The sequence below is a fragment of the Empidonax traillii genome, unplaced genomic scaffold, assembly GCF_003031625.1.
Source record: "Empidonax traillii isolate 1590-97213 ecotype Southwest subspecies unplaced genomic scaffold, ASM303162v1 scaffold975:size500420, whole genome shotgun sequence".
NCBI classification, from domain to species: Eukaryota; Metazoa; Chordata; class Aves; order Passeriformes; family Tyrannidae; genus Empidonax; species Empidonax traillii.
In genome coordinates this window covers 307049-331596 of record NW_020956168.1, presented here as the reverse complement: position 1 = coordinate 331596, position 24548 = coordinate 307049, and the positions used below count along the sequence as shown (strand labels likewise).

The window sequence follows — 24548 nt, the reverse complement described above, 5'->3', positions numbered from 1 at the left end:
GCCCCCACAGCAACTTGTGTCCCACCCCGCTCCCTCTCTTAACCCTTCATCTATCCTTTCCCTCTCGGACCTCCATCTCCCTCCTCAAATCCCTCCCTTCCCCACACTTATCTTGGCTCATCCTCCTTCATCCCCACAGCCCCCGCTACCCCCGCAGCCCCTCCCTGCCCGGCACCCCCTTGCCGTGAGCCACCAGCCCACCTCGAGTTCACGTCCCCTTTAAGCCTCCCCAGGCTGGAATGCGAGAGGAGCATTTCAGCGCTCTGTGAGGTCAGATAAAGACACTATATTTATCTGGCCGGTAACCTGAGCCCTGAATTTCTGCGGTGGCGTTTTTTTTCACGTGTGGCCCCACAGCCCTCGGGCTCGTCCCCCTCCAGCCACCGCGCTCGCTCCCAGGGTAGAGGGGCTGAGCTGGGGGTGCCCGGTACCCTCCAAGGGGCTCTGCTGCTGCCCATCTCCACATCTCCCATCTCTGGCACCAGGGGAAGATCCCAAAGGAGGCAGGATCAGCCCCGTGGGCATCACCTCATGCCTGGATGTTCGTCCCCCTGACCTGCCATCGGCCACCCACCCCACACGCAGGTGAGTGGAGGGGACACAACCCTGGGGAGGGGGACTCAGAGACAGGCAAAACTGCCCCACTCCCCTTCCTCCATCTGTGTAAAACCACGGGGGAGAGGTTTCTCTCCAGGTTCAGACTTCACACACACAGAAACTTGGCAGCTCCCCGGCAGCCTCGTCGTCCCCCGGCGTGGGCAGAGCCGCCTGCCCGGGGGTCCCTTCTTTTTTTCTCGCACCCACAGACCTCAAAGCAATAACACATCGTGCCCTGGCTCTTACGTCAGGGTTCCCCGTGGCTTTGGGGTTTTGCTGCCTGGGGGGTGGCCCGGGAGGGGTGAGCAGCAGGTTGTGCAGCCAGGTGGGGATGTGTCAGCAGCACCGAGTGAGTCTGGGTTGGTGACTCCCAGCCAGAGCATGTCGTGTGAGTTTGGAGGGTTCTCGGGCCCAGGATTGGTAGGGGAAGGGCCCTGGCCAGGCTGCCTGAGTCACCTTGGGCCCTGCCCATCGTTCTGGGCAGTGGGAGTGGGTGGGGGGAACAGGAGAAGAGCCCTGGGGTCTCCATCTGTTGACAGGATGACTCCAGCTCCTTGTAGGGAGCAAACATTTTGTGGCACGTTCTCCCCAGGGCTTCTCGGGGCCGCTCTCCCTAGAGGGAGATGGAATCCCAGAGGGATCCCTTGCCTTGTGCCTCTCAGGGAATGGGCAGGAGGCTGTCCCACCCCTCTGGCACTCTCAGTAGGACGCAGAGCCCCTCTGCCCCAAACCTGTACATCAGAGAACACAAAGTGCCTCACACAGTGTCCCCCCTCTGCCTCTGCTGGGAGGTCCCACGTAACCTCCAGGCTGGGACATTGTGTCTCAGGGGACAGGGCACACAGCTCCAAGCCTGTGTAAGTGAGAAGCAGCTGAGCTGTGACACCTTGGATGGAGCCAGCGCTGTGTAAACTGAGCTGAGCCCGCTCTGGGGCTCTGTGGCCACCGAGGGCGACAGCAGCCACCAGGCAGGGGCAGGACAGAGGGGACAGCAGCCACCAGGCAGCGGTAGGGCAGCAGCTGCAGACAGAGCAGGGTCTCTGCTCCTCTGCCTTCAGGGTGAAGGGTTTGCCTCCCCTCTTTGAGCTGAGCTTCCCATTGGGAAGGCTGGTGGAGCTGGAGGCCAGGGCTGGATTCCCCCAGCGCTCCAAGCAGTCCCAGGGTGTCCTGCTCCCATGTCCCGGCTCTTGCCTGGCCACGTGAGTGCAGACCGGACATTCCTGTGCCTCAGCTTCGCCTGACACCCCGGGAGGATGATGAGGGAGCAGGAGGGCTGACTCAGCCGTGCCAGCCCCAGGGCTTTGCCAGGCAGCAGGAAAGCTCAGCACTATGACGGGCAGGGAGGGGCCAGGAGCCCAGGAAGCTCTGGGAGGAACCGAGGTTTTCTGGCACCCCACTCAGCTCCTGTGGCTCGTGGCACACTCCGCTCTCCCTCTGACCTGGGATACACTTGGATGTGACGTGGGGACTCGGCAGCACAGGCAGCCCTGGCAGATGTGATGTTCCTCCATGGTAAGACCTCTCTTCCCAGGAGATGGGGTAGCTGCTGTGCCCGGGGCTGGCTCCTGCTCCTGGGCCCCGCAGCCCTCCATCAGCTCCCCCTCACTCCCAGGGCACCTGCTGCCCTGTGGAAACCTGTCCTGCTGCCAGAGAGCACCTGCTGCCCTCCTGCCTCCAAACTGGAGGCTCTCCTGATGCTGCCAGTGTCAGTGTTGGCACGGCACCGTGGGAGATCACGAGCAGCACTGGCAGTGGGTGATGGCACAGGGTGCTGTCAGAGAGCACGGGCACTGCTGGCAGCGGGTGATGGCATGGGGCTGTCCCAGCACTCAGGCACCTCTCCCAAGCCCAGATCATCCCTGCTGGTGAGGGGGACGAGGATCAGGGATAGCCCAGACAGGGTCCTGTGCCAGGGCAGGCAGCCAGGCACGAGCACATGGAGCCGAGGGGCTCTGCTGAGCTCATTCTGGCACTGGCAGAGAGTGCCAGTCCCTTGGCTGGGGTCCCACATCCCTCCAAGCAATATTCCATCACTATCCATGTCAAACCCTGACTGGCAGAACCTCTCCTGGGCCCTCACTCCTGGCTGGGGAGAGCTGGGTGTTTCGTGGAGTCCCTGCCTGGGAGCAGGTTATTCACCCTGCAGCCTCTGTTCCCAAACAGGTCTGTGTGCTCCACCTTGCTCCTGCTTGTAAATATTTCCCTCTCCACTGCGGGATGTGGTTGCTCCCTGGGCAATAACAACAGCACTCGGGATGCTGGAGAGCCCAGGGCCGTCTGCCAGGAGCACATGGGTGCTTCTCACCACCCTCTTCTAAAAGCAATTCCAGGCTGTTTCCACGCCAGGGTCAGACCCCGGGGCTCTGAGCAGGAGCCTGGGCTCCCCCAGGATCAGGCAGGGAGTGACAAGCTGGGATTCAGTGCCCATCCCAAATCCTGGATGCACCCCGTGTGCTGCCGGGGCGTGCGAGGGACGGGACGGGCACAGACTCTGTCACCTCCCACCTTGGAGCCGGGCCAGGGCCCGCCCCGGCTGGGCTGGGAAAAGCCTGTGAATCAGGGTCATCTCCCGGGTGATTGGAGACTCTCGGAGCCACATGAGCCATTGTCCTGCCAGGGAAGGGACACCAGGCACACGGGGAGCTGAGCGCCAGCATCGCCAGGACAGAGGAGCTCGGCTGGGGTCCCGCCTGCCTCCCCCCCGGTGCCACCCACAGCCCCAGGACAGGTAGGGAACCAGCCCCAGCGTGGGTGCTGAGGGAAAACTTTCCTCCAGCTCCACGCAGCCCGTGTTTGCAGATGTTGGAGGCTGCTGGCTGCCTCACTGCCCTGTCCCTGCTCCGGGCTGGCTCTGTGTGCTCTGGGTGCCTCTGTCCCTGTCCCCTGTGTGCTCTTCTCCCGCCCTGTGTGGGTGCCACAGGGCAGAAGGTCACTGGTCACTGTGGGGAAGAAGTGCTGGGGTGTTGCCCACCCCTGCCAGGCAGACAGGGGCACGGACATCACCTCACAGTGAGGACCTGTGGGCTTGAATTACTGATGGGAGGCTCACGGGGCACAGCCGTGGCAGGGAGACGGGCAGGCTGCTCAGGTCCTGACCTTGCCTCAGTTTCCCTCTCAGTTTGTTAGCAGCAAACTGAAATGCCAGCCCCCTGCCAGGCCCCACTCACTCTGAATAGGCCGGGGAAGGTGCTGGGCTGGCTGGATCAGTTCATCCCACCAGCCTGTCTTGGGCAGACCTGGGCCTAAGCATCATGACTGTGACCAGGAGGCTGCCTCTTATCTGGAGGAGGCACTGGGGACACCTCTCCAGCCATGGGACAGTGTGTCAGGGATGCCAGGGCTGGGGCAGTCCCTTGGCTTGGGTGTCTGTGGGTCCTGGGATGCCCCTTGGCTGTGCCCTGGGGCTCCCATCTGTGGTGTGAGGTGCCCGAAGGCACATGGGTGGCAGTGCCAGCTGAGTCCTGCTGCCCCAGGCTCTTCAGGAGGGCTGACAGGTGGCAGGAGCCACGGCCACACTGCACCCCACAGCACCCCTCATTCCCTGGATCCCCAGCGGGCTGCTGGGGGGGGGGGGGTTGTTGGTGGTGGGTGCCCTGTTGTGCTGACCACGGGCTGTGAAAGCTGACCCCTGGGCTCTTCTCTTGCAGTCGATGCCTCCAGGAGAGCCCTCTGAGCCCCAGCCTGCAGCATGTCCCAGCTCTCCTCCACCCTGAAGCGCTACGTGGACTCCTCCCGCTACGCCGAGACCACCTACAGCAAAGTGCCCAGCGGGTACAGCTCCTACAGCTCCTATGGATCCACCCTGTCCTACGCGGACAGCGACAAAATCGGCTTCAAAGCCAGCTACCTGGGCTCCCCCCGCTACCACCCCTCGGGGCTGTCCCCGACCAGCGGTTATGACAGGCTGCCCCTGTACCCCGACCCCAGCATCCGCCTGAGCCCCTCCTACATCCGCGCCCAGCCCCGGCCGCCCGGAGCGGGGCTGAGCGGAGGGGGCTGCTACTCCTTCGCAGGGACCCCCAGCAGCCCCACGGGCTACCTGCCCGCCGCAGCGCCCCTGAGCCGCCACAAATCCATCAGCCACTCGGATCTGGCACGGGAGTTCTCGGGGCTGCACACCTCGGACAGTGCCTACCCCCCAGCCCGGGGCCGGCAGGAGCCCGGGGCCCTGCAGGGGCTCTACCAGGCTGCCACCCGCTCCGACTACGTCCGTGGGTACCTGGAGAGCTACGGGAGGAAGAGCAACCACAGCAGCCTCTCTGCTGGCCACCTCAGCCCCTCTCAGGCCAGCCTGGGCTCGGCCCTGCCGCCCTCGGGCACCCGCTGTGCCAGCCAGCCCTGCGAGAGGAGCGACGACCCCTGCGATGTGCCCGCCCAGGACCCCACGGTATGTGGCGCTGGCCGGGGGAGGGGTTGGGGGGGCACGGCGGTGGTGTGATGTGGGTACACGGTCCGTGGCTGTGCTGATCCGGGGAGCCCGGGCTCTGGTGCTCTCCCTTGGACTCTCAGTGTGCCTCGGTTCTGCGCCCTGACCCTCCGAGATGCCCTTGCTGGCACAGCAGCTGCTGAGGCAGCCCGTGGTGCCGCCAGGAGGGTGTACTCTGAGGGGCTGTGCTCACTGGGTGCATTACTGAGAGCAAACCTCACCCAGGGGCTGAGGGTGCCCGTGTCCTGGCAGGGCCATGCCCACCTGCACCTCTCTGCGTATGTGCATGGCCAGTGGGTGACGGCCCCGGCCCGAGGAGGGGCTTCCTGCTGCCTCATCCTGGCTAGAGCAGGTGACACGACCAGGCTGGGCACTCGCCCTGCTGGGATGGCTGGTTTGGCTGGTGCTGACTGTGCGACAGTGACTCGGTGCCCGTCTGCCAGTCAGGTTGCTCACTGGTGCCCAGTGATGCCAGTCCCCTGGCATGATCCACTGCTGCCATCTCAGGGCCCTGTGCCCCAAACATTGTGGCAGCAGCAGTTTCCCTGTGGCAGCGCTGCCCTGGGCAGGGTCACCCAGGGTGCCCCAGGTACCCCTGGGTGCTGCAGCGGCCCCAGAGCCCTGGCCCGGGCCTGGAGCAGGAGTCACACACAGCCCAGCTCGGGTGTGCAGGGGAGCAGCCTGGTAATTTTCCACTCAGGTTTCCTTCCAAGATCTGCTCAGGCTCTGCCTGCCGTGTCTCCCACTTTGTTTCCATTCCCCCATGGTGGAGGCTGCTCCATCCCAGCCCAGGGTCTGACCTGCCCTTTGCTTCCTTGCATCTCTGTCCCACTGAAATCCGCCAAACCGTGAGGAAAAGTGCTGGGGGATCCTTTTCTGCTTCCCTGGGAGCAGGACAGGAACCTCTTTGAAGCCATCCCTCTCTGTGCCCTTACTGTGCCCCTTTCACCACAGAAGCAGCTGCACCTGCAGTGCCAGCAGCACCCTGCCCTGGTGTGGGACCCCCTGTGCCCACCTCCCTGATCCCTGGGGCAAGGGAGCAGGCTGGGGAGCTGGGAGAGTGGAGCATCACTGCTGTGGAAGGGAATTCCTGCCTCCCCCTCCCACACCAGGCCCTTTAAGGGGGGGACCAAGGGAGGATCCAGTGGCTGCTGCCAGGCGTGGGCACTCCAGAAAGGGAGAGGGACTGCCATTGCTAGGGAAGGGTGCCCACCCCAGTGCCCACACACTGCTGTGGTGTGGGTGCCAGCCTGCTGCCACGGGATGCCCACGGGGCAGAGCCCCAAACCACAGCCCTGTGGTCTGCACGTGAACACAGCCCAGGTGGCAAAGGTGGCTCTGGGACAGCACCACTCCAGGGCGGGCTGGGTCAGCTGGCTTAGGTTTCCTTGGTGCTCTGATGGGCACACCTGCTATTTTCCACTGCTGGGCCTTTTTTTCCCCCTCTCCCTTTCCCAAGCAAATGTCCCAATCGTAAAACAGCCGTGGGTGCCTGCGGCCACGCCGGGAGCCGGAAACAGGCACACGTTGCGGCCCCGGCGCTGCCATCGGTTCTGCCCCATTACCCGGCCCCGAGGGCAGCGCCAGCAGAACCCGCTCCTGATGGGGACAGGGCACAGCAGGGCTGGCTCTGTGCCTCCTCCCATCCCTCATTCCCCAGCCACCTCCTGCAGCCAGCAGGGTGCCAGTGTTTGTCCCTCCCCACACCATCACTTTGTGCCTCAGTTTACCGTCCTGCAGGGTGAAGGTGCAGCTGCAGCGACTGGCTGTGCCCTGCTGTGCTGGCTCGTGGGAAGGGCAGGCTGGAGAGGGGCAGGACTGGAGCGGTGCCGCCCCATTAACCACCCTGGGTGTACACAGGGTCAGGAGGCCAGAGCCGCCCGCAAACCCGCCGGCAGCTCTCCGCAGTCCCATCCTGAGCAGCTGACGTCCCTGGCCCGCAGCCAGTCCCGGCCCTGCCTGCCGTGGCGGTGCCAACCGGGCCTTGTGGCAACCTCTGCCCGCGGCAGAAGGTCACCGCTGCAGAGGGGACAGCTCAGGGCACGGACCTGGCTCTGGGTGATGCCACCCCACCAGGCCTCCCCTTCTCTTCCCTTGCCCTCAGAGCCTGTTTGCCACTCTCTGGCTGGGAGGGGATTTTGGTCCTTGGCCCAGGGCACCCCATGACACCGGGGCACGAGGTTCAGCACGGGATGTGGCTGAATGTCACCCTCTTGCCACGGAACCGGCTCTGCCGGCATGGTGCCTCCCCTTGGGGAGTGCTGAACCAGCACCCCATGGGGCAGGCTGCGCTCTGGGGCTGATCCTGCCCCCAGGATACCCACCCAGGCAGGGCGGCAGGAGCTCAGGATCTCGGGAAGCTGTGCCACGGCCCCGGGGTGCCCAGGCTGTGACCCGTGGGAGCGCTGCAGGGCAACCCCCACAGGGTGGAGAGGGCAGTGGGTGTGTGCACACGCGGTGTCCCCACATGTGAACGCCGTGTCCCCGCATGTGTACGGTGTACACACCGCGGGGTGTGTGCATAAACACACGCGTGGGAGCACTCACAGGCCCCGCGATTACGACAGGCATCCCGTTGTGGTGCCGAGAGCCTCGGCCCTGCAGATGAATAGCGCTGCAAGATGCCTCCTCTGATATTTTTTGCCGGTGCCAAAAATAGTCTCCCTTCCTCCCTCCCCCCACCTCCTCCTTCCCTAGCCAGCCCCTCCGCCGGCTAAGCCGCGGGCAGGGGAGGCTGCATCTGCAGCCATCGGGATTTAGCAGCCCCTGCCTCTGGATGGGGGTGTGCTGAGAGCTGGCAGGGGGGGGAAAGCAGGCTCTGTTTGGTACCCTGGCGCTGTCAGAGCAGCCCAGCCGCACTCCCTGCCTCTGCCGCCCATGGAAATTTCCCTGAGCGGGCGGTAGGACACCTGGGCACGCTCAGCAGGCGCAAAGGCTCGGCCGCTCGTCCTGCTGCGGTCAGAGGGGTGAAGCAGAGGGAGACGCAGGACTAGGACGCAGGACACCCGGGCTCCCTGCCAGCCTCCGCATCTGCCCTTGCTGCAGGAGAAGAGCTGGAGCCCTGCCAGTGCCTTGCCTCAGTTTACCGAGGGGAGACGCCAGGTGGGGTCTTTGCTCCACGTAGGATTAGGGGGGGAGTTTTTTTTCCCCCAGCGCAAGGCACTAAAACACCTCTGAGCTCAGTGCCACTGCATCCCCGAGGAGGAGGGCTCCCCCAAAACGCGTAACCTGGCACTGGCCCTGCAGGGAAGGCACATGCCCGGGAGCCTCACAGCCCTCTCTGACAGCCCCTCTCTGTGTGCGGGCACCCCCCTGCTGTGGGGCTGTCTCTGCGTTACCGAGCCAGTTTTGGCGAGTGACTGCAGCGGATGGGTAGCCCCGCTCTCCGCCCGGTACCTGCCCAGAGCACGGCGTGCCCGGGGCCGGACAGCCGGTGCCATCAGCCCCGGGAATGCGGAGCCGGGAGCGTAGGGGAGCACTGGGGGGGTTGGCAGGCGCTCCTCCGGCTGCCGCCTCGCCCAAATGCCCCATTTCCCCGCACAGTGCCGGTGTCGGGGTACGGGAGAGCTGAGAGAGGTGAGGAGGGGGCATGGTATCCCACCGGAGCCCCCCGGAGCCGCGTCCCCCCGGGGCACAGCCGCCCCTCGCGGGCCCCCCTGTGTCTCCCGGCGCGCTGTACCACGCGGTGCGCGGGGGCTGGCCCGTCACCGAGCCCGTCACCGAGCCCGTCACCGAGCCCTGGCTGCCGCCTCCCCACCCATTTGATGTCAGAGCCGCTCAGGTGCCCGTCAGCCCCGCAGCCGGCCCCGGCCCCGGCCCCGCACGCCCAAGCACGGGGGGCTCCGCGCCTGACCCCGCGCCCCCGGCTCCAGCCGGCCCCGGGCTAGGGGTGCCCACCCTGCACCTCCTGGCACCCCGCTGCCCTCGGCGGGTCCCCGCCGCCCTGCCGTGCCCGCCGGGGCCACCATGAGGGACTCCTACACCGTGACACTGCCCGAGGAGCCCCCCGCGCTCCCCGACCTTCACAAGGACCTGCGGCCCCGCGCCTCCATGCCGGGATCGCTGCTGGTCTCCACCTTCGTCGGGCTCGTCCTCAATAAGACCAAGGTATGAGATGCCCGCAGCCCCCCGGTGTGGGGGCAGAGAACCGGGGGGCACCCCGCCCTGGCTGGGAAGTGTGGGGTACCCTGTGGCAGCCCCCGTGCCCGAGGATGGGGTGGCCGGGGGTGGGTGCTGGCGGCGGGGACGGCGTGTCCCGGCGTCCCGCAGCGTGGCGGGGAGCAGGTGAACGCACGTGTCAGGACACCTGGGCTCCCCTCCCGAGCCCTGCCCTTGCGGTGACCTTGGCCGGGCCCCTCTGTCCCAGCCTGCCCACCGTAAGGAAGGGGTCTGCCGGCCGCCCCGGCCCCTCGGCAGTGTCACCGGACTGAACGCTGTCCCCGGGGCTACGGTGGCGGGGCGGATCTTCCCTGCAGGGATGGCAGAGCCAGGGGCAGGGAGGGCAGGGGATGGGCACTTATGTAAGTCTGGCTGCTCCGGCTCTCCCGCTGCCCCGACGGGCACGGGGCGTGCGGATCCAGAAGGGGCAGGACGGTCCGGGTCGTGTCCCTTGTCCCCCATCCCCTGTCCCTTGTCCCCGTCCTGCAGTGCAGCCTCGGGGACTCCCCAGCCGCGCCGCGTGAGCCAGCTCTCCTTCACCGCCTCTGAGCATGTCGTGTCCTAGATAAAGCCCTGTACGAGAGAGGGAATTAGCTGGAGTTGAGTCACCCAGGGGAGGGAAATCCAGGGGGGGAAATAATACCTCTGTGCACACAGGCTTGCACCATGGTAGGGGAGTACCTGACCCCCCCCCCCCCCCACTGCAGCCCCAACCCTCCCCTGGGGTCCTTCCAGGCTCTGAGAGGAATCAGGACCAAGCTCAGGTCCTGGCTGTGGGGGAATGCCAGATCTGTGGGGAGGTTTGCACCCCACATTGGTGGGACAGCCCGGTCCCTCCTGGCACACAGGCAGGAGCTGCCCAGCCAGGGCGACTGGACGAGCAGCGTCCTGGTGGGGATGGCTGGGGAACACTGGGGCAGCTCCCAGTGGTTGCTGCTCAGCCCTGGCACCGTGACCTTCGCTGTGACAGCCGTGGGGACATGAGCAGCAATCCCTCCCAGGGTCAGACCCTTCAAGTAATGGAGACTGTTGGGACACAGACCCACCTCTCCTGTGCCTGCTTGGCCCTGTCTGCTCGTGGGCCAAATCCAGGCCATCTCCTGCAGCCCAGGAGCAGGCACTGACCCATCACACACTGCTGGCACCCTCCGCCCAACCAAGCCTGCCCTCGGCCTGGGGGTCCCTGGGGAGAAGCCGGGGGGAGGTTGCCTGGCACTCTTGGACAGCCACCCCCTGGCACTGAGGTCTGTGCTCAGCCACATCTGGGCACCCCAGGGCACTGGTGTGGCACACAGGGTACGTGGTCAGCCCGGCAGGGCCACGTGTACCCACACAGGGCGGCCCAGCCACGGCCGGTGCCGGTGCCCGCTGCGGTGGGTGATGCCTGCGCCGTCGCTAAGGAGCACGTGTAACTGGATCTGGGTTATTTTGGGCTGCTGTCAGGGCTGGGTGCTCAGCACCTCCCACACACACACCAGCTGCTGCTATTTCGGAGCTGCTGGGCCCCCTCCCCTCCTCTTCCACTCCCCTCCTCTCCTCCTCCCCCTCCTCAAGCCTTGGGTGGGCAGCTGGGGCGTTTGCCTGAGGATCCTTAAATCCTGGTCATCTGGGGGAGCAGCCTCAGCAGTATGACCCTGCTGGACCCCACCTCTGCTCTGGGGATGTTTGTCCCATCAAACATCCTGTTCACTGACCTGCAGGGCTGGGAGCAGGACCCCTGGGCTCCCACCAGCACCCTGTCCCACATGCTGGCAGAGGGGTGGTGGCCCCTCCAGACCCCTCTCTGGTCTCAGCGTGTCCAGCAAAGGGTGGCAATGCCTCCCGGCCCCAGGGCCCAGCTGCCTGTGCCCATGTCTTCTTGGCCTGGCTCAGGGAGCACCTGGGGACCTGGAAGAGCCCCCATGGCACAGACACAGCACAGCCAGGGCAGAGAGAGGCTGGGAGGGCACCGCTGGGCACACAGCCCTCTTCTGCTGCGGGGCTGGGCTTGCACTTTCCCAGGTGGACTTTATCCTGCAAAAGAACTGTGCCAAAGTCTGGGCTGAGCTTGTGCAGGGCTTCTTGGAGGGGACAAGGCGGGCAGTGAGAGGGCACTGTGCTCCTCCTGCAGCGTGGGGCAGGCACAGGGCACTGCCATCCCCAAGTGTCCTGGGGCCCAGGGGTGGCAGTGGAGGCAGCCAGGGGGGCTGAACTGGCCTGCAGCCCAGGCCATGGGGCAGCAGTGTTGCCAAACAGGGAGAACTTTGAACCCTGTGCATCATCCTGGGCCAGCAGCAGCCGCCTGGCAGGCAGGACAGGACAGGCCAGCCATGGCTTCTCCCCAGGTCCTTGGCCCAGAGAGGGCAGTGCTGGCCCTACCCATGATGTCACAGCGGGATGGGGCCTCTGCTGGCACTGGAGGAGGGTGTGCTCCATGGGGGGGTCTGTGGCACCATGTCTGTGGCATGGCCAGTGCAGCACCATCTCAGCCTTCTCCCCTCTCTCTGCAGAGCTCCAAGGTGGTGCAGGGGCTGACCGGGCTGCGGAACCTTGGCAATACGGTGAGTGTGTGCCCAGGCACTACGGCCCCAGCTCACCCCCTGCATATCTGTGGGGCAGGGGGGAGCCCTGCCCCTTCACCTCACCCCCCAGCACCCACTCTGTCACCCTGGCAGCTCCCTGCACCCCACTTCCTGAGGAAGAGCTTCCCCTGCTCTGCACTGCTCAGGCCCCATCCATCCTCTGCCTACCCGCCCCAGGTGTCCCCCTGCCACCGCCTGCCTCCCTCTGCTTCCCGTTGCCATGGTTTTCTCTTCTGCCTCCCCCAGTGCTTCATGAACTCCATCCTGCAGTGCCTGAGCAACACCAAGGAGCTGCGGGATTACTGCCTGCAGAACCAGTACCTGCGGGACCTCAACAACAACAGCCGCATGCGCACGGCGCTCATGTCAGGTGAGTGTCCATCGCCGGCCCCTGGGGGCTGCGGGGGCTCCCCTGCAGCACAGCCCTGCAGCACAGCCCTGCAGCACATCCCCTTCCCCCCGGGATGCCCCAAATCCTGGGGGACTCCCATCCGGAGGTCGGTGCTTCTCCTCAGCCTTGCTGGGGCAGGCGCTGTGTGGGTGCTCAGCCAGGGGCAGGATCAGGTCCAGGGACCCCCGGGGGGGGTTCTGAACTCTGCCCCGGGAGGGTGCACTGCGATGCCACACCACTCCAGCTCGCTGACCCGTGTCTCTGCCCGCAGAGTTCGCAAAGCTGATCCAGCTGCTCTGGACCTCGTCCCCCAACGAAAGCGTGAGCCCCTCCGAGTTCAAGACGCAGATCCAGAGATACGCCCCCCGCTTCGTCGGCTACAAGTAAGGGGGGTGGGTGCAGGGGTGGTGTGGGGAGCTGAGAGCTGAGCCCCCCCTGCTGCCGCTCACCGGCAGTGCCCCATGTCTTGCAGCCAGCAGGATGCACAGGAATTCCTGCGGTTCCTGCTGGACGGGTTGCACAGCGAGGTGAACCGTGTGCTGGTGCGGCCCCGGGCCAGCACGGACAGCCTGGACCACCTCCCGTAAGTGCTGCCTGGGCTGGAGGAACTGGGCCAGATGAGGGACATCGACCACACGGGTCTCTCTGGGCTGGGTGGCAGGGCTGGCATCCTCCAGGCCACGCTCACTCCCCCTCTCGTGTCTCCCCACCCCTCGCAGTGACGATGAGAAGAGCCGGCAGATGTGGAGGAGGTACCAGGAGAGGGAGGACAGCCGCATCAGCGGTGAGCAGGGCTGGGGGGAGAGGAGGGCAGGGCAGGGCAGGGTTGGGAGCTGGGCTGGGAACTGGGGGTCTCACCCTGCTCTGTCCCGCCCCTCCAGACCTCTTCGTTGGGCAGCTGAAGAGTTCGCTGACCTGCAGCGAGTGCGGCTACTGCTCCACCGCCTTCGACCCCTTCTGGGACCTGTCCCTGCCCATCCCCAAGGTGAGGGATTCCCCAGGGATGACCCCTGGCCCCCTGCCCCTCACTGCCTGTCCCTGACCCTCACTGTGCTCCCACAGAAAGGCTACGGGGAGGTGACGCTCATGGACTGTCTCCGGCTCTTCACCAAAGAGGACGTGCTGGATGGGGACGAGAAACCGGTACGGGGCAGGGGGGCTTTCCTGGGGACAGGGTGGGCCCTTTTCCCCCCATGCCAGCATTGTAGGCTCAGGGGAGACTGGTCTCTGCCCTCACCCTCTTGCTTGTGCTGTTTGTCTCCCACAGACGTGCTGTCGCTGCAAAGCCAGGACGAGGTGCACAAAGAAATTCAGCATCCAGAAGTTCCCCAAGATCCTGGTGCTTCGTATCCTCTGGGCAGAGGGATGGGGGTTTAGGAAGTGTTGGGGGTGGGGGGCAGGTGGTTTCTCATGGGCTCCCCTTTGTCCCTTGGCTCCTTGACGTGACCCCCCCACCCCCAGACCTGAAGCGCTTCTCAGAGTCCAGGATACGAAGCAGCAAACTCACCACCTTCGTCAACTTCCAGCTGAAGGACCTGGACCTCCGGGAATTCGCCTCCCAGAGCTGCAGTGAGTCCCAATCCCTGCACGGCTCCTGAGCTTTGGGTGGCTCCCATGTTCCCCAGGGTGTCACAGCCGTGGTGGGGGGCAGGGGTTTGAGGGGTGGGAGCCACAGAATCCAGGGGATCTGGCTCCGTGCTGACATGCTGGGGGGCGGCGGGGCTGAGCAGCACCTTTGCCCCCCCACAGACCACGCCGTTTACAACCTCTACGCTGTCTCCAACCACTCGGGCACCACCATGGGGGGACACTACACAGCCTACTGCAAGAGCCCCGTGTCCAGCGAGTGGCACAGCTTCAATGACTCCCGGTGAGGCTGCCGTGGGGGGGGGGGGGGGGATCCTGGGGCCTCATCCCTGTTTCTCACAGCTCTCCTCCTCCCCTCCCCGCAGCGTCACCCCCATGTCGTCCAGCCACGTCCGCAGCAGCGACGCCTACCTGCTCTTCTACGAGCTGGCCAGCCCGTCCTCCCGCATGTAGCCAGCCCTGCTGCCTCCCTGGGGACCCCTGTGCCACCCCTCAGAGGCAGGTCCCGGCCGTGTGGCCCCCCAGGTGCAAGAGGGAGGTGAAGAGGAGAGACCCCCGAGGTGGCTGCAGAGGGAGCAGCCAGGAGCAGAGCCCGGGCAAGGACAGCCCAGCCGCAAACTGAGGAGGGGCAGCTCATGGCAGGACAAGGCTCAGGCAGCCCAGGCTCCTTCTGGTTGCTGGATTTGGTTTTTACCTTGGGGGTTTAGTTTCTTTTTTTTTTTTCTTTTTTTTCCTTTTTTCTTTTTTTTCCTTTTTTTTTTTTTTTTTTTTTTTTTTTTTTTTTTTTTTTTTTTTTTTTTGGTGTGTAATAAAAATCCAGAGCAAGGGACTCTACGGGAATGGGGCCGCCTGTCCCATTGACTCAGGCCAGGACCTCTGCTGCCCTGGGGCAGCAGCACCCAGAGCTGGGGACCCAGGAGAGCCTCACACGTCCCTCCTGGCCTCTTGGCACTCCTGTATCTGCTTGGCTATCCCAGAGGATGGGTGAACTGCTCGCGACCTCCTCCTGGCACTTCCAAACCTCCTGACAAAGGACTCCAGCCCTCCAGTTACCTCCATCCCGTCTCAGGCAGCACCTCCCCAGCAGCTGCCCCACACAAACACTCCTCACAGCAGCCTGAGCTCAGGCCCAGACTCACGGACAGGAGGGAGGAAAACGTTTTGTGGAATTTATATGTATTTATAGTGGACTTTGCTTCACCTGGAGCACCCACCCCGCTGCTTCCTGCCTCTCCAGGGACTGGTGTCGGGGGATGCCTCGGGTAGGTTTTTACCTGCCTCCTCATACGACGGTGCCTTAAACCATTTAGGGGAGCGGGGGGCCATCGGGGTTGCACAGGAACATCCGTCCTGTGGAGGAGAGGGAGGGGAGGACAGTGGCTTTCCGGGACCATCTGCAATTGGGGCTTTTTCCTCCCTGTGATCAGGAGCCCCCCCTGGGTGCCCGGGGACCCGCCCTGCTGCTCCGTCCTCCAGCTAAAGCAAATGCCAGTGGCCTTTTTAGCCTTTTCTCTAATTTATTTGCCTCCTCCCTGTCCTGCCTCTGCCTGAGGTGCAGCGGGAGGAGGGACGGGCCCGACCCAGCACCATCCCAGCCCGCAGGGCAGCTACATCCAACCCAGCACCCAGCTGGCTTCGCCCTCTCTGCCCTGCGGGCACGGGCTGAGCACTGGCACGAGCACCCTGTCCAGCCTGGGGCATCCCAGAGGGGCTCAGGGAGGGCAGGCCGGGCTGGGGGGGCTGCCCGGGGCAGGTACTGGACTAGGGCAGCGCTGCTGCTTGGCAGGTGGCTTGTTTACTGTGTAAGCAAGATGGGTGGGAAGTGTCTCATACAAGGGAGACTCGTGCGGGAATAAATCCGAGCTTGAAAAAGAGTTCTGTGTGTGTGTGTGTGTGTGTGGTGTTCTCTGGGAGGGTGAGTGGTGGGAAGCTGCCACCAGGGCTGGAACAGCCTGGCTGTGAATGGCTCTGGAGGCCCAGCAGCCCCCATGGACCAGGAGCACCCACATCCCCTGGAGCAAGGGAGATGTGTGTGCAGGTGGCAGCCCCTCCACTCCAGCTACCTGCAGTGCCTGGGGGCAGAAGGAGCCTTTCCAGCCCTGCAGTGCCCAGACTCTTTCCTCAAAGCCCCTGAACAATGGCCCCTTTCTCCCCTGCTTAGGGCCCAGACGGGCACCGAGGCATTAAGGAGTGGTGTTAATGCAGGTGGCTGGGCTCAGGCACCCAGTGAGGGAAGGAGGGACACGCTCAGCCTGGGGTCCCCAACAGCCCCCTCAGTGCTGCCCTCAACAGTGGGGAGCCCAGAGGCAGCAGCCAAGCCCAGGATGCCCCTGTGCACCCAAAAGCAGGCTCCCTGGCAGGACAGGCTCCTGGCAGGCTAGGTGAGAGCACACATTCCCCTTTAAGACGCTGGTTCTCCTTGCCAGAGCCTGACCTCGGCATCCTCAGCTGAGCTGGATTAACGGGGCGAGGGGGGAAGGGGCCTGCAGAGGGGACTGGGGCCGCTGCCTCCCCGGGCTCCCCACACTCTCTGCACGGCGGGCATGGCCCTGGGGGCTCTGCGGGCTGCGGGGCTGCGGTGGCACCTCTAGGCACAGCTGGCACTGCCACCGGCCGTGCCCATGGGGACAGCTGGGGAGGAGCGCGGTGTGGGGCTGGGAGCTGAGCTGGGGGGCACGGAGTGCTGGGGGTGCTTTTAGCCAGCCAGGAGTCGCCCGCTGCCATGAGAGACTTCACCGAAATCACGCTCTGCCCCGAGGCTCTGGACCACAGCAAGGTAGGGCTGGGGGTGCGAGTGCCGCTGGATGTCCCCACATGCCCACCCCCCGGTGCCACCCGCGTTTGCTCTCCCACAGACCGAGTTCTGCAACCCCGTCTTCGAGGGCGAGGAGCCCCGGGCAGCCCCGAGCGCCGAGCACCCTCCAGACAAGGATGGGACCGGCTCTGCATCACCCCGGGACGGCCTCGGTACCAGCCTGGGGGTTTGTACACACCCCTCCCTGCCCGCGGGGCTGGCAGCAGCGGGCTGGTGGGCTCTGGGGCTGCTCAGGGGACCCGGGAACAAGAGGAGGGGACGTGCCCAGGCAGGGCTCAGCCAGCCGTGCAGGGAGGTGGGGGCACGGCTTAGCAGCACCCGGGCTCTGCCCGCTGTCCTCGCCTTCTCCGCAGGCCATCAGCTCTGGGGGCAGGTAGGCTGGAGGTACCGCGCCGACTGCAAGTTCACCTGGCTCTGCGTGGCTCTGATGAGCACCATCCTGCTCTTCCTCATCGCTCTCCTGCTGGGCATCGTCATCCACCGTGAGTGCCCGAGCAGGGGGAGCTGGGGAATGGCTGTGGCTGTGGTGGGGGGGACGCAGAACTGGCTCAGAGGGGAAGAAGGATGCTAAGAGGACATCCCAGGGTCTGCCCGCGGCTGGGGGAGGGTGCCCCCACGCACAGGAGCAAGGGGGATCTCCACCCCCCTGGGATGTGGCAGGACCACCGGCCCCTCGGAGAGCTGCGTGGGATCCCCTGGGAACTGCACCCCGGGGGCTGGGTGGGCTTCCTAAGCCCCTTCCCTGCACTGCAGCCACTTCTCCCTGCCGGGGCTGAGCACTCCCTGCTCTTCCCTGGGCACAGAGCTGACATCCCCACACCCACCCGGCGCCCCAGCCACAGCCCTGCCCGCCCGTGGCACGGCCACCACCACCACAGCACCCACCCGAAGGGACCCCCCGGCCCCCAAAACAGCTGCCACCCCGACGCAGGGCTGGGTGCCCACAGCCCACACGGCAGCACCGGGTAAGTGTCCCCGTGTGGGGCAGTGTTTGGGGATGGGGGTGCCCTGCTCCTGCTCATGCCCACGCTGTTGGCCCGTGCAGCCTGTGGAGGGACCCTGAGGGGCCCCGAGGGCTCCTTCAGCTCCCCCAACTACCCCGGGCCCTACCCCCCCGACGCCCTCTGCATCTGGCGCATCGAGGTGGGCCCCGGCCTCGCCATCCAGCTGAAGATGGAGACGTTCAGCGTGGAGGGCACGGCCTCCTGCCTTTTCGACCGTGTGGAGCTCTACGAGGAGCAGGGCGTGGATGCTGCCCCGGCTCGGGGCGGCCCCACCAGGTAGGACCCTCACACGTGGGGAGCGTGGCGGTGCAGTGTGAGGGGGCAGTGAGCAGCATCACCCCTCGCCGTGCCCCCAGGTTCTGTGGCAACGTGGCCCCCCCGACCTTCAACTCCAACTCCAACCGCCTGCGCGTCACCTTCGTCTCCGACAGCAGCGTGGGCGCCCTGGGCTTCAGCGCCCGCTACCGCGCCGTGGCCCCCAGTGAGAGTGAGTACCCCCAACCCTGGGCACTGCCAGGGCTCCTGGCTGTGGGGAGAGCCATGGGGGTCCCTCCAGGAGGGCACAGAGCCCGGTGGGATGGCCCTCCATCCCGGGTTGTCTCTGCCTGCGTGCAGAGAGCTGCGCCTGGGACGAGCACTTGTGCGACGAGGGGCTCTGCCTGCACCTGGGCTTCGTCTGCGACGGGTTCCACGACTGCATGGACAAGAGTGATGAGGCCAACTGCAGCCTGAAGCACAAAGGTGGGTGGGACACAGCCCTGCCTGCAGCCCCCAGCCCTCAGTCGCTGTGGCGCAGTGGTGGGTGGGGAGATGGAGGGAAGGGAGAGGGTCAGGGGTACAGCTGCGTGCCTGTGTGTCCCTGCAGAGTGTGGGGGGCCACTGACCGCCTTGGAGGGGCACCTCTCCACCCCAAATCATCCCCAGCCATACCCACACCAGCAGGTGAGAGGAGGGACGGAGGTGGGAGCAGGGTGAGGGTGAGGTTGGGCAGGGAGAAAAGGCAACCTCCCTCCGGGGAGGGCCGGGGGTGCCCCTGCCCGGCTTCACGGGTGTCGCCGGCTGCCCCCGCCCCGCAGCTGTGCCTCTGGCAGATCTCAGTGCCCGTGGGCCACGTCATCGACCTGCACTTCCACAACTTCAGCCTGGAGTCGCACGAGGACTGCAGCTTCGACTTCGTGGAGGTGCATGACAGCGCGGGCACGGGGGCCGCCAGCCTCATGGGCAGGTACAGCCTCATGGGCAGGTACAGCCCACCCTCCCTACCTCCAGCCCTGCTGCACCAGCCTGGGGGCACTGGGCTGCCCTGGCTCAGCTGGGCAAGCTGAGGCACAGGGGTGGCTGGTGGGGAGGAGCAGCCGGAGGGCAGGGGTTTGGGGAGCTGCTGGTCAGCCCACCCTGACCCCATCCCTCACGTTGCCAGGTTCTGTGGCCACCAGCTGCCACCCCCCCTGACCTCCTCACGGCACGTCATGACCGTCCTCTTCGTGGCAGATGAGGGAGTAGCTGACAACGGGTTCTTTGCCACCTACCAAGCCCACAATGCCACAGAGAGTAGGTAGCCAAGCCAGGGCACAGGATGCCCAGGGGGACTGTGCTGTCACCATCCTTGGGGGTCTTCAAGGCCAGGCTGGATAAAACCCTGGAAAAAACTGTTCTCTCCCCACAGCTGACCCTGCCTGGAGTCACAGGTTGGGCTACAGGCCCACAGGGCCTGTTGTCTGAATTACCCTATAACCCCATTGATCCCAGCTGTGGGAATGTGACACGGAGGGGCTGACCTGCACAATCCATCACCTGACAGCTGCCCCTGAATACTGAACAACCTGGGGAACTGGGGATCTCCCTAAGCTGGGCTGGTGCTAGTCACCTGTCAGACCCCCTGCCCAGTGACCAAGCAGGCTGACTCCCACCATGCCCATGCCCTGCCACACTGGCCTCTGTCCCCTTCCAGAGACGTGCAGCCCCGCGGAGTTCTCCTGCAGGAACGGCGAGTGCCGGGCGCTGGAGTCGGTGTGTGATGGCTGGCACGACTGTCCCGACGGCACCGACGAGCTCAACTGCACAGGGGTGTCCTACCCAGCCTTCGGTGAGTATCAACCCCAGGTTCTCCACTCAGCCCCCTCCTGAGCCCCCCCGGGGCAGGGGACAGGCTGGCACACCGCTGCTGTAAGGACTGAAGCCCCTCGCCATGTGGCAGGGTCTGTCTGCGAGCCCGTGCACGTGGAGATGTGCCTGGGGCTGGGCTACAACGCCACCTCCTTCCCCAACATCTGGCTGGCCATCCCGGACCAGGAGGGAGCCGCCGAGGTGCTGCAGGACTATCAGGTGAGCCGCCCCCGCGGGGCTGCCCCCGGGCTGCATTCCAGGCTCCTGCACGGCATTCCCGGCTCACCGCGGCTCTCCCGCAGACGCTGATGGAGCTCCCGTGCTTCCAGCACCTCCGCCTGCTCATCTGCAGCCTCTTCGTGCCCAAGTGCACCCCGGACGGGGGGGTCCTGCAGCCCTGCCGGGCCGTGTGCCTGGCGGCAGAGCTGCGCTGCAAGCAGTCCCTCGGCCTCCTGGGCATCCTCTGGCCCATCAACTGCAACATCCTGCCCGACTCCAACGACCCCGTGGAGTGCTTCCAGCCCTGACCCCGCAAGAGAAGAGGAGCAGGGGATGAAGACACCCTCCCCACCCCAAATGTCCCACCCCGTCCTCCTCCTGGTGTGAATACCCAGCTGCTGGGGTGGCCCCCACCTGCAGCCCCCTTTGCCTGGCTCCTCACCTGCCCTGGGTCAGGCCCTCAGCCCACAGCTCCAAATCCATAGAGAGCAGGTGACACATCCCACAGGGAAAGGCTTGGGCTGAAGGGGCTGTGCTGGGGGCACCAGGGAAAGGGTTAATGCTTCCCAAATGGAACAAGGCTGGGCAGAAGTGAGCCAGGGCTGCAGGAAGAAGAGCCTAGGGCTGCCCGTGTCTTGCAGCCCCAAAGCCAGCAGAATAAACAGCTTTAGCAGCTGCCAACCCCAATGAAACAAGTGGCTCATTTGGGGAGGGTCAGTGCGTGGCTCCTGCCAGATCCTCAGGGAAACTGGGGCATGGGCTGAGGGTGGGAAGCCAGGGGGGTTTGAGCAGGAAGGGAGGGGCACAAGGGAGAAGGGGCAGCTGTGCCCTCCCTGAGCTGGGGGTTTGCAAAGTCCCAGAGAGATGGATGGGTATTGGAGAGGGTCATTTTGGTGGCCCCATGGTGCAGGGGAGGGATCCTGCCTGAGCAAGAGCTGTGGCCTTTCTGGCTGAGCTGGCTGTGCTGGCTGGAGGCCACCCTGATGGCCACAGGCCTGGCACCACCCCACAGCCACAAACCAGCTCCCAGCTGGCCAAAAACAACAGTCCCTTCACACCTTGGGAGAGAGGAGCCAGGCGGTTCCCTGCCAGCGCCCAGCCTGGCCCTGGGGCACTGGGGTCAGGAAGGCTCAGCCAGCAATGCCACCACACTGCTGTGGGCACTGGAACAGGGAGGAGAGAGCCAGCAGTGCTTCCTGCTGCCCTCACACCTCCCAAGCGTGTGGGGAAGTCCCCAGCCTGGCTGGAGTCACTGGGAGCAGGACCCACTGGGGTCAGCCCCGCTCTGCCCTTGTACCCAGCACAGCACCGCCATTCCCACACGGTTCAGGGGGCTCGAGCCCGCCTGGTTCCTTCATTCCCTGCATATCCCACCGGCTGTGGGGCATGGGGACTCCCCCAACCACGGGACTGCCCCGCTGCCCGGCGTCTGACCGTGTCCCTTGGATGCACTCAGCCCTGGAACAAGTTAAAGGCAAGCTGGGAGCGCCCTCGAAAGCTTCCCCACGTGCTCCACGGTCCCCTGAGGGCCAGCCCTGCCGCCTGGCACGGCCACAGCGCTGCTCTGCCTGCGCTTCCACCTGCCCTGCCAGCTCAGCCACCCCCTGGATGGCTCCTGCAGCTCCCCATGGGTGATCCTGGGGCTGGCACTGCCCTGTCATCCCCCCTTGCCTCAGCTCTGCTGCCAGAGGCAGCCCCGGGGCTGCCACTCAGGAGACTTTCACATCCCGAGGGCTCCCTCTTCCTCCCAGTCTTTGCTGGGTTTCCCTCCTTCAGCCTCTCTCTTGTTCCCTTTCTCCCCACTGCCTGTTTGCCCTGTTTTCCCTCCCCTCCATCCTGCTGCCTGGATGCCCAGATGTGTTCACTGAAGGCATTTTGCAGCCCGTTCCTCTCCTCCCTTGTCCAGGCTGTTTGCCTCGCTCTCCCTTCCCCCTGCTTACAACACTCCTGACACCACGGGATTATTTTTCTTTTTCCCCTTGTCTTGTAGTTTTTGGCTCCCAAGGCCCTTGATTTCCTTTGGAGTTTGGGAGGAGAGACGCGAGGAGGAGGGGGGGTGGTGGAGAGGCTGCCTCTCCCAGGGCCTTCGTCAGAGCGAAGTGGCCGGGAAGAGTCTCAGCCCTTCCAGCCCAGGAGAGCAACGAGGCACCGGGGCAGGAGCTTTGGGACCGCAGTGAGTGGGGACACCCAGCCGGGGGCAGCTGGGACTGCCTGAATTCCTGGCTCCGGCGCCTGGGCGGAGAAGAGACACTTTTTCTCCTCCTTTTCCTCTTTGTTGCAGTCGTGGAGGAGGGGGGGGAAGAGAGAGCAGCTTTTCTGGGTCGGGGCCACGGGGCGGGGGGGTGGTGGGGGCCAGCTCTGGCCGCGGGGCTCTGTTCTCGTGGTGGGAAGGGCTGGGGGCAGCGGGGTGGTCCCGCCACCGGGGTGGTCCGGGGATGCTGCAGCCCCCAGGGAGCCGGGCGGGTGTGGAGCGGAGCCGGAGCGGCCGGGATGCTGCCAAGGGCCGGGCCACGGCACAGCCCCACGCTCCCTGAGCTGCTGCCCCACCACCCGCCCTCGGATGCAACAACCCCACCCACTGACACCCCTAAATCCCCCCTGCCCGCACCCCCGGGGCCGGGCAGGCTGCTGATGGAGCAGCACCCACCCTGAACGGCCCCCTGCCTCACCCACAGAGCTGCCCGTGCTGCAGCCCCCTCTCCAATTCCCTGTCCCCAGCACCCCGGGAGCCCCCCCGGGCCCTGCAGGGTGGGGGGATGGCACACGGGCCGTGGGGATGCTGCAGCAGGTGCAGCTGCGAGGAGCTGCCAAAAAGGCAAAGGGAAAAGAAGAGGGGAATGTCCCCTGCTGACCCCCACACCCACTCCCTGCCGAGCTCTGCCAGCCCATCTCCCAGCCCTCTCTGCTGTGGTTCCCAAAGCCACGACCCTTCTCTGTCTCTTCCAGGCCCTCAGCAGCAGAGATGAAGCAGCTCTTCCTCTTCCTCCTGCTCGGGCTCATCACCAGCTCCTTGCAGATCGAAGACAACAAGATCCCTGGGCTGTGCTCGGGGCAGCCAGGAATCCCAGGGACTCCAGGCCTGCACGGGGGCCAGGGCCTGCCAGGCAGGGACGGACGAGATGGCCGGGACGGGGCCATGGGGATGCCCGGGGAGAAGGGCGAGATGGGCCCTCCTGGTAAGAAAGGAGACACCCCTGCTGGGGAGGGGGATCTGCTCTGTTCTGCACTGCCCTACCCTGCCCGTGGGGAATGCCCTCATGCCAGGGAGGGAGTCCTGGATGCTGGCACAGCCCTGTGTTGCCAAACTGAGGGCTGATCCTGCAAAAGTGCCCCTTCCATGCCACCACCACCCCTCTCTGGTCCTGCCTGTGGTGACTCTGTCCTCCTGTGAAAGGCACCAGCTCCCTGTCACTGCCAAATCTGCATTTGTCTCCGTCCCCAATGTCATCCTTTTCTTCCAGGAGAGTACACCAGGAACAGGGCTGCATCATGCCTTCCCTGGCTCCTAGGGTGGGTTTTCTGCCAGCCAGTGGGCTTTCTCCAACAAAGTGTTGATGCTGTGCCAGCTTATCTCACACGCCCAGCCCTCCCCACTCGTACTGCTTCCCTGGGCAGTGCCCCGGGTGTGGCGGGCTGGGGTGTCTGGGGTAGCTCGGGTGGCAGTGGCAATGTCCTAGAGGTAACCCTGTCCTCCTCCTGCCTGCCCAGGAGCGCCTGGCCCCCGAGGGGAGATGGGCAGCCCCGGCGTGGACGGGCTGCACGGCGAGAAGGGGGCGCAGGGCGAGTGCGCCGTGGCCCCTCGCTCGGCCTTCAGCGCCAAGCGCTCCGAGTCGCGCAGCCCCCCCCTGCCCGACCAGCCCATCCTCTTCGACGTGGTGCTCATCAACGAGCAGGGCCACTACGACCCCGCCTCGGGCAAGTTCACCTGCGAGGTGCCCGGGCTCTACTACTTCGCCGTGCACGCCACCGTGTACCGCACCAGCCTGCAGTTCGACATCATGAAGAACGGCCACACCGTCGCCTCCTTCTTCCAGTACTACGGCAACTGGCCCAAGCCCACCTCGCTCTCGGGGGGCACCCTGGTGCGCCTGGAGCCCGAGGATGAGGTGTGGGTGCAGGTGGGAGTGGGGGACTACATCGGCTTCTACGCCAGCGTGAAGACGGACAGCACCTTCACCGGCTTCCTCGTCTACTCCTACTGGCAGAACTCCGCCGTCTTCGCCTGAGCCCGCCCTCGGCTGGGGATGTGCCCCTTCCCAGTCCCCCTGCGTGGTGGCAGCGAGGGCACCGGGCCCCCTGCCCTGCTCAGGGCAGGATTACAGCCCCTCTGCCATGCCGGGGGTGGCGGGGAGCACCCCTCGAGCTCACTATTATCTCGGGCACCCGGCTCTGGGGGAGCTCCCACACCCTGGTGATGTGGAACCCACGGCACGGTGCCCGGTTCCTGCTGCTCCCCAGGCCGGCTCTGCGGGGCCAGGAGCCCGTCCCGCGGGTCCTGCCCCAGCCATTCCCTCAATAAAGGGCTGCTCAGCCACGCGTGTGCCGGCTGCCTGGGCGCCCTTGTGGGGGGGGGGAAGCCACGACGGTGGGAGGGGGCTGCGCCCACGTCTGGGACGTGGGACAGAAGGACGGGCACGCGGTGCCGGGGTTGTCCCCGCAGAGCCAGCGGGAGCCACTAGATGGT

At 65.5% G+C, this 24548-nt stretch overlaps 4 protein-coding genes across 5 annotated transcripts in view; all 4 read left to right on the top strand.

The window, feature by feature from the left end:
* Window positions 1–4270, top strand: part of THY1 (Thy-1 cell surface antigen) — a 10783-nt gene extending 6513 nt beyond the window's left edge. The window contains exons 4-5 of the mRNA XM_027903498.1: window positions 3215–3325; window positions 4245–4270. Coding sequence (XP_027759299.1) covers window positions 3215–3325; window positions 4245–4270 — 137 coding nt within the window. The remainder of the gene's footprint in view (window positions 1–3214; window positions 3326–4244) is intronic.
* USP2 (ubiquitin specific peptidase 2) lies at window positions 426–14290 on the top strand. 2 transcript variants are annotated; one of them, XM_027903510.1, is made up of 13 exons: window positions 426–585; window positions 4245–4984; window positions 11671–11721; window positions 11989–12112; window positions 12405–12516; window positions 12606–12716; window positions 12853–12917; window positions 13015–13118; window positions 13196–13276; window positions 13401–13479; window positions 13595–13702; window positions 13883–14003; window positions 14086–14290. In XM_027903510.1, exons 2-13 carry the CDS (start codon window positions 4286–4288, stop codon window positions 14171–14173), a joined length of 1743 nt encoding a protein of 580 aa, XP_027759311.1. In that variant the 5' UTR covers window positions 426–585; window positions 4245–4285; the 3' UTR covers window positions 14174–14290. The 2 variants fall into 2 exon arrangements, with proteins under 2 accessions (XP_027759311.1, XP_027759310.1); XM_027903509.1 differs by lacking the exons at window positions 426–585; window positions 4245–4984 and adding an exon at window positions 8798–9130 and having other exon boundaries at window positions 14086–14285.
* Window positions 14291–16393: 2103 nt separating this feature from the next.
* MFRP (membrane frizzled-related protein) lies at window positions 16394–20574 on the top strand. The gene is made up of 13 exons (XM_027903508.1): window positions 16394–16496; window positions 16576–16687; window positions 16889–17017; window positions 17339–17500; window positions 17581–17815; window positions 17896–18026; window positions 18155–18280; window positions 18405–18481; window positions 18616–18764; window positions 18960–19090; window positions 19491–19625; window positions 19737–19864; window positions 19948–20574. The coding sequence occupies exons 1-13, from the start codon at window positions 16443–16445 to the stop codon at window positions 20170–20172; spliced, it is 1794 nt and encodes a 597-aa protein (XP_027759309.1). The 5' UTR covers window positions 16394–16442; the 3' UTR covers window positions 20173–20574.
* Window positions 20575–21899: 1325 nt separating this feature from the next.
* Window positions 21900–24321, top strand: C1QTNF5 (C1q and TNF related 5). Its single transcript, XM_027903507.1, has 3 exons — window positions 21900–22037; window positions 22811–23040; window positions 23573–24321. The coding sequence occupies exons 2-3, from the start codon at window positions 22827–22829 to the stop codon at window positions 24088–24090; spliced, it is 732 nt and encodes a 243-aa protein (XP_027759308.1). The 5' UTR covers window positions 21900–22037; window positions 22811–22826; the 3' UTR covers window positions 24091–24321.
* Window positions 24322–24548: the final 227 nt, after the last annotated feature.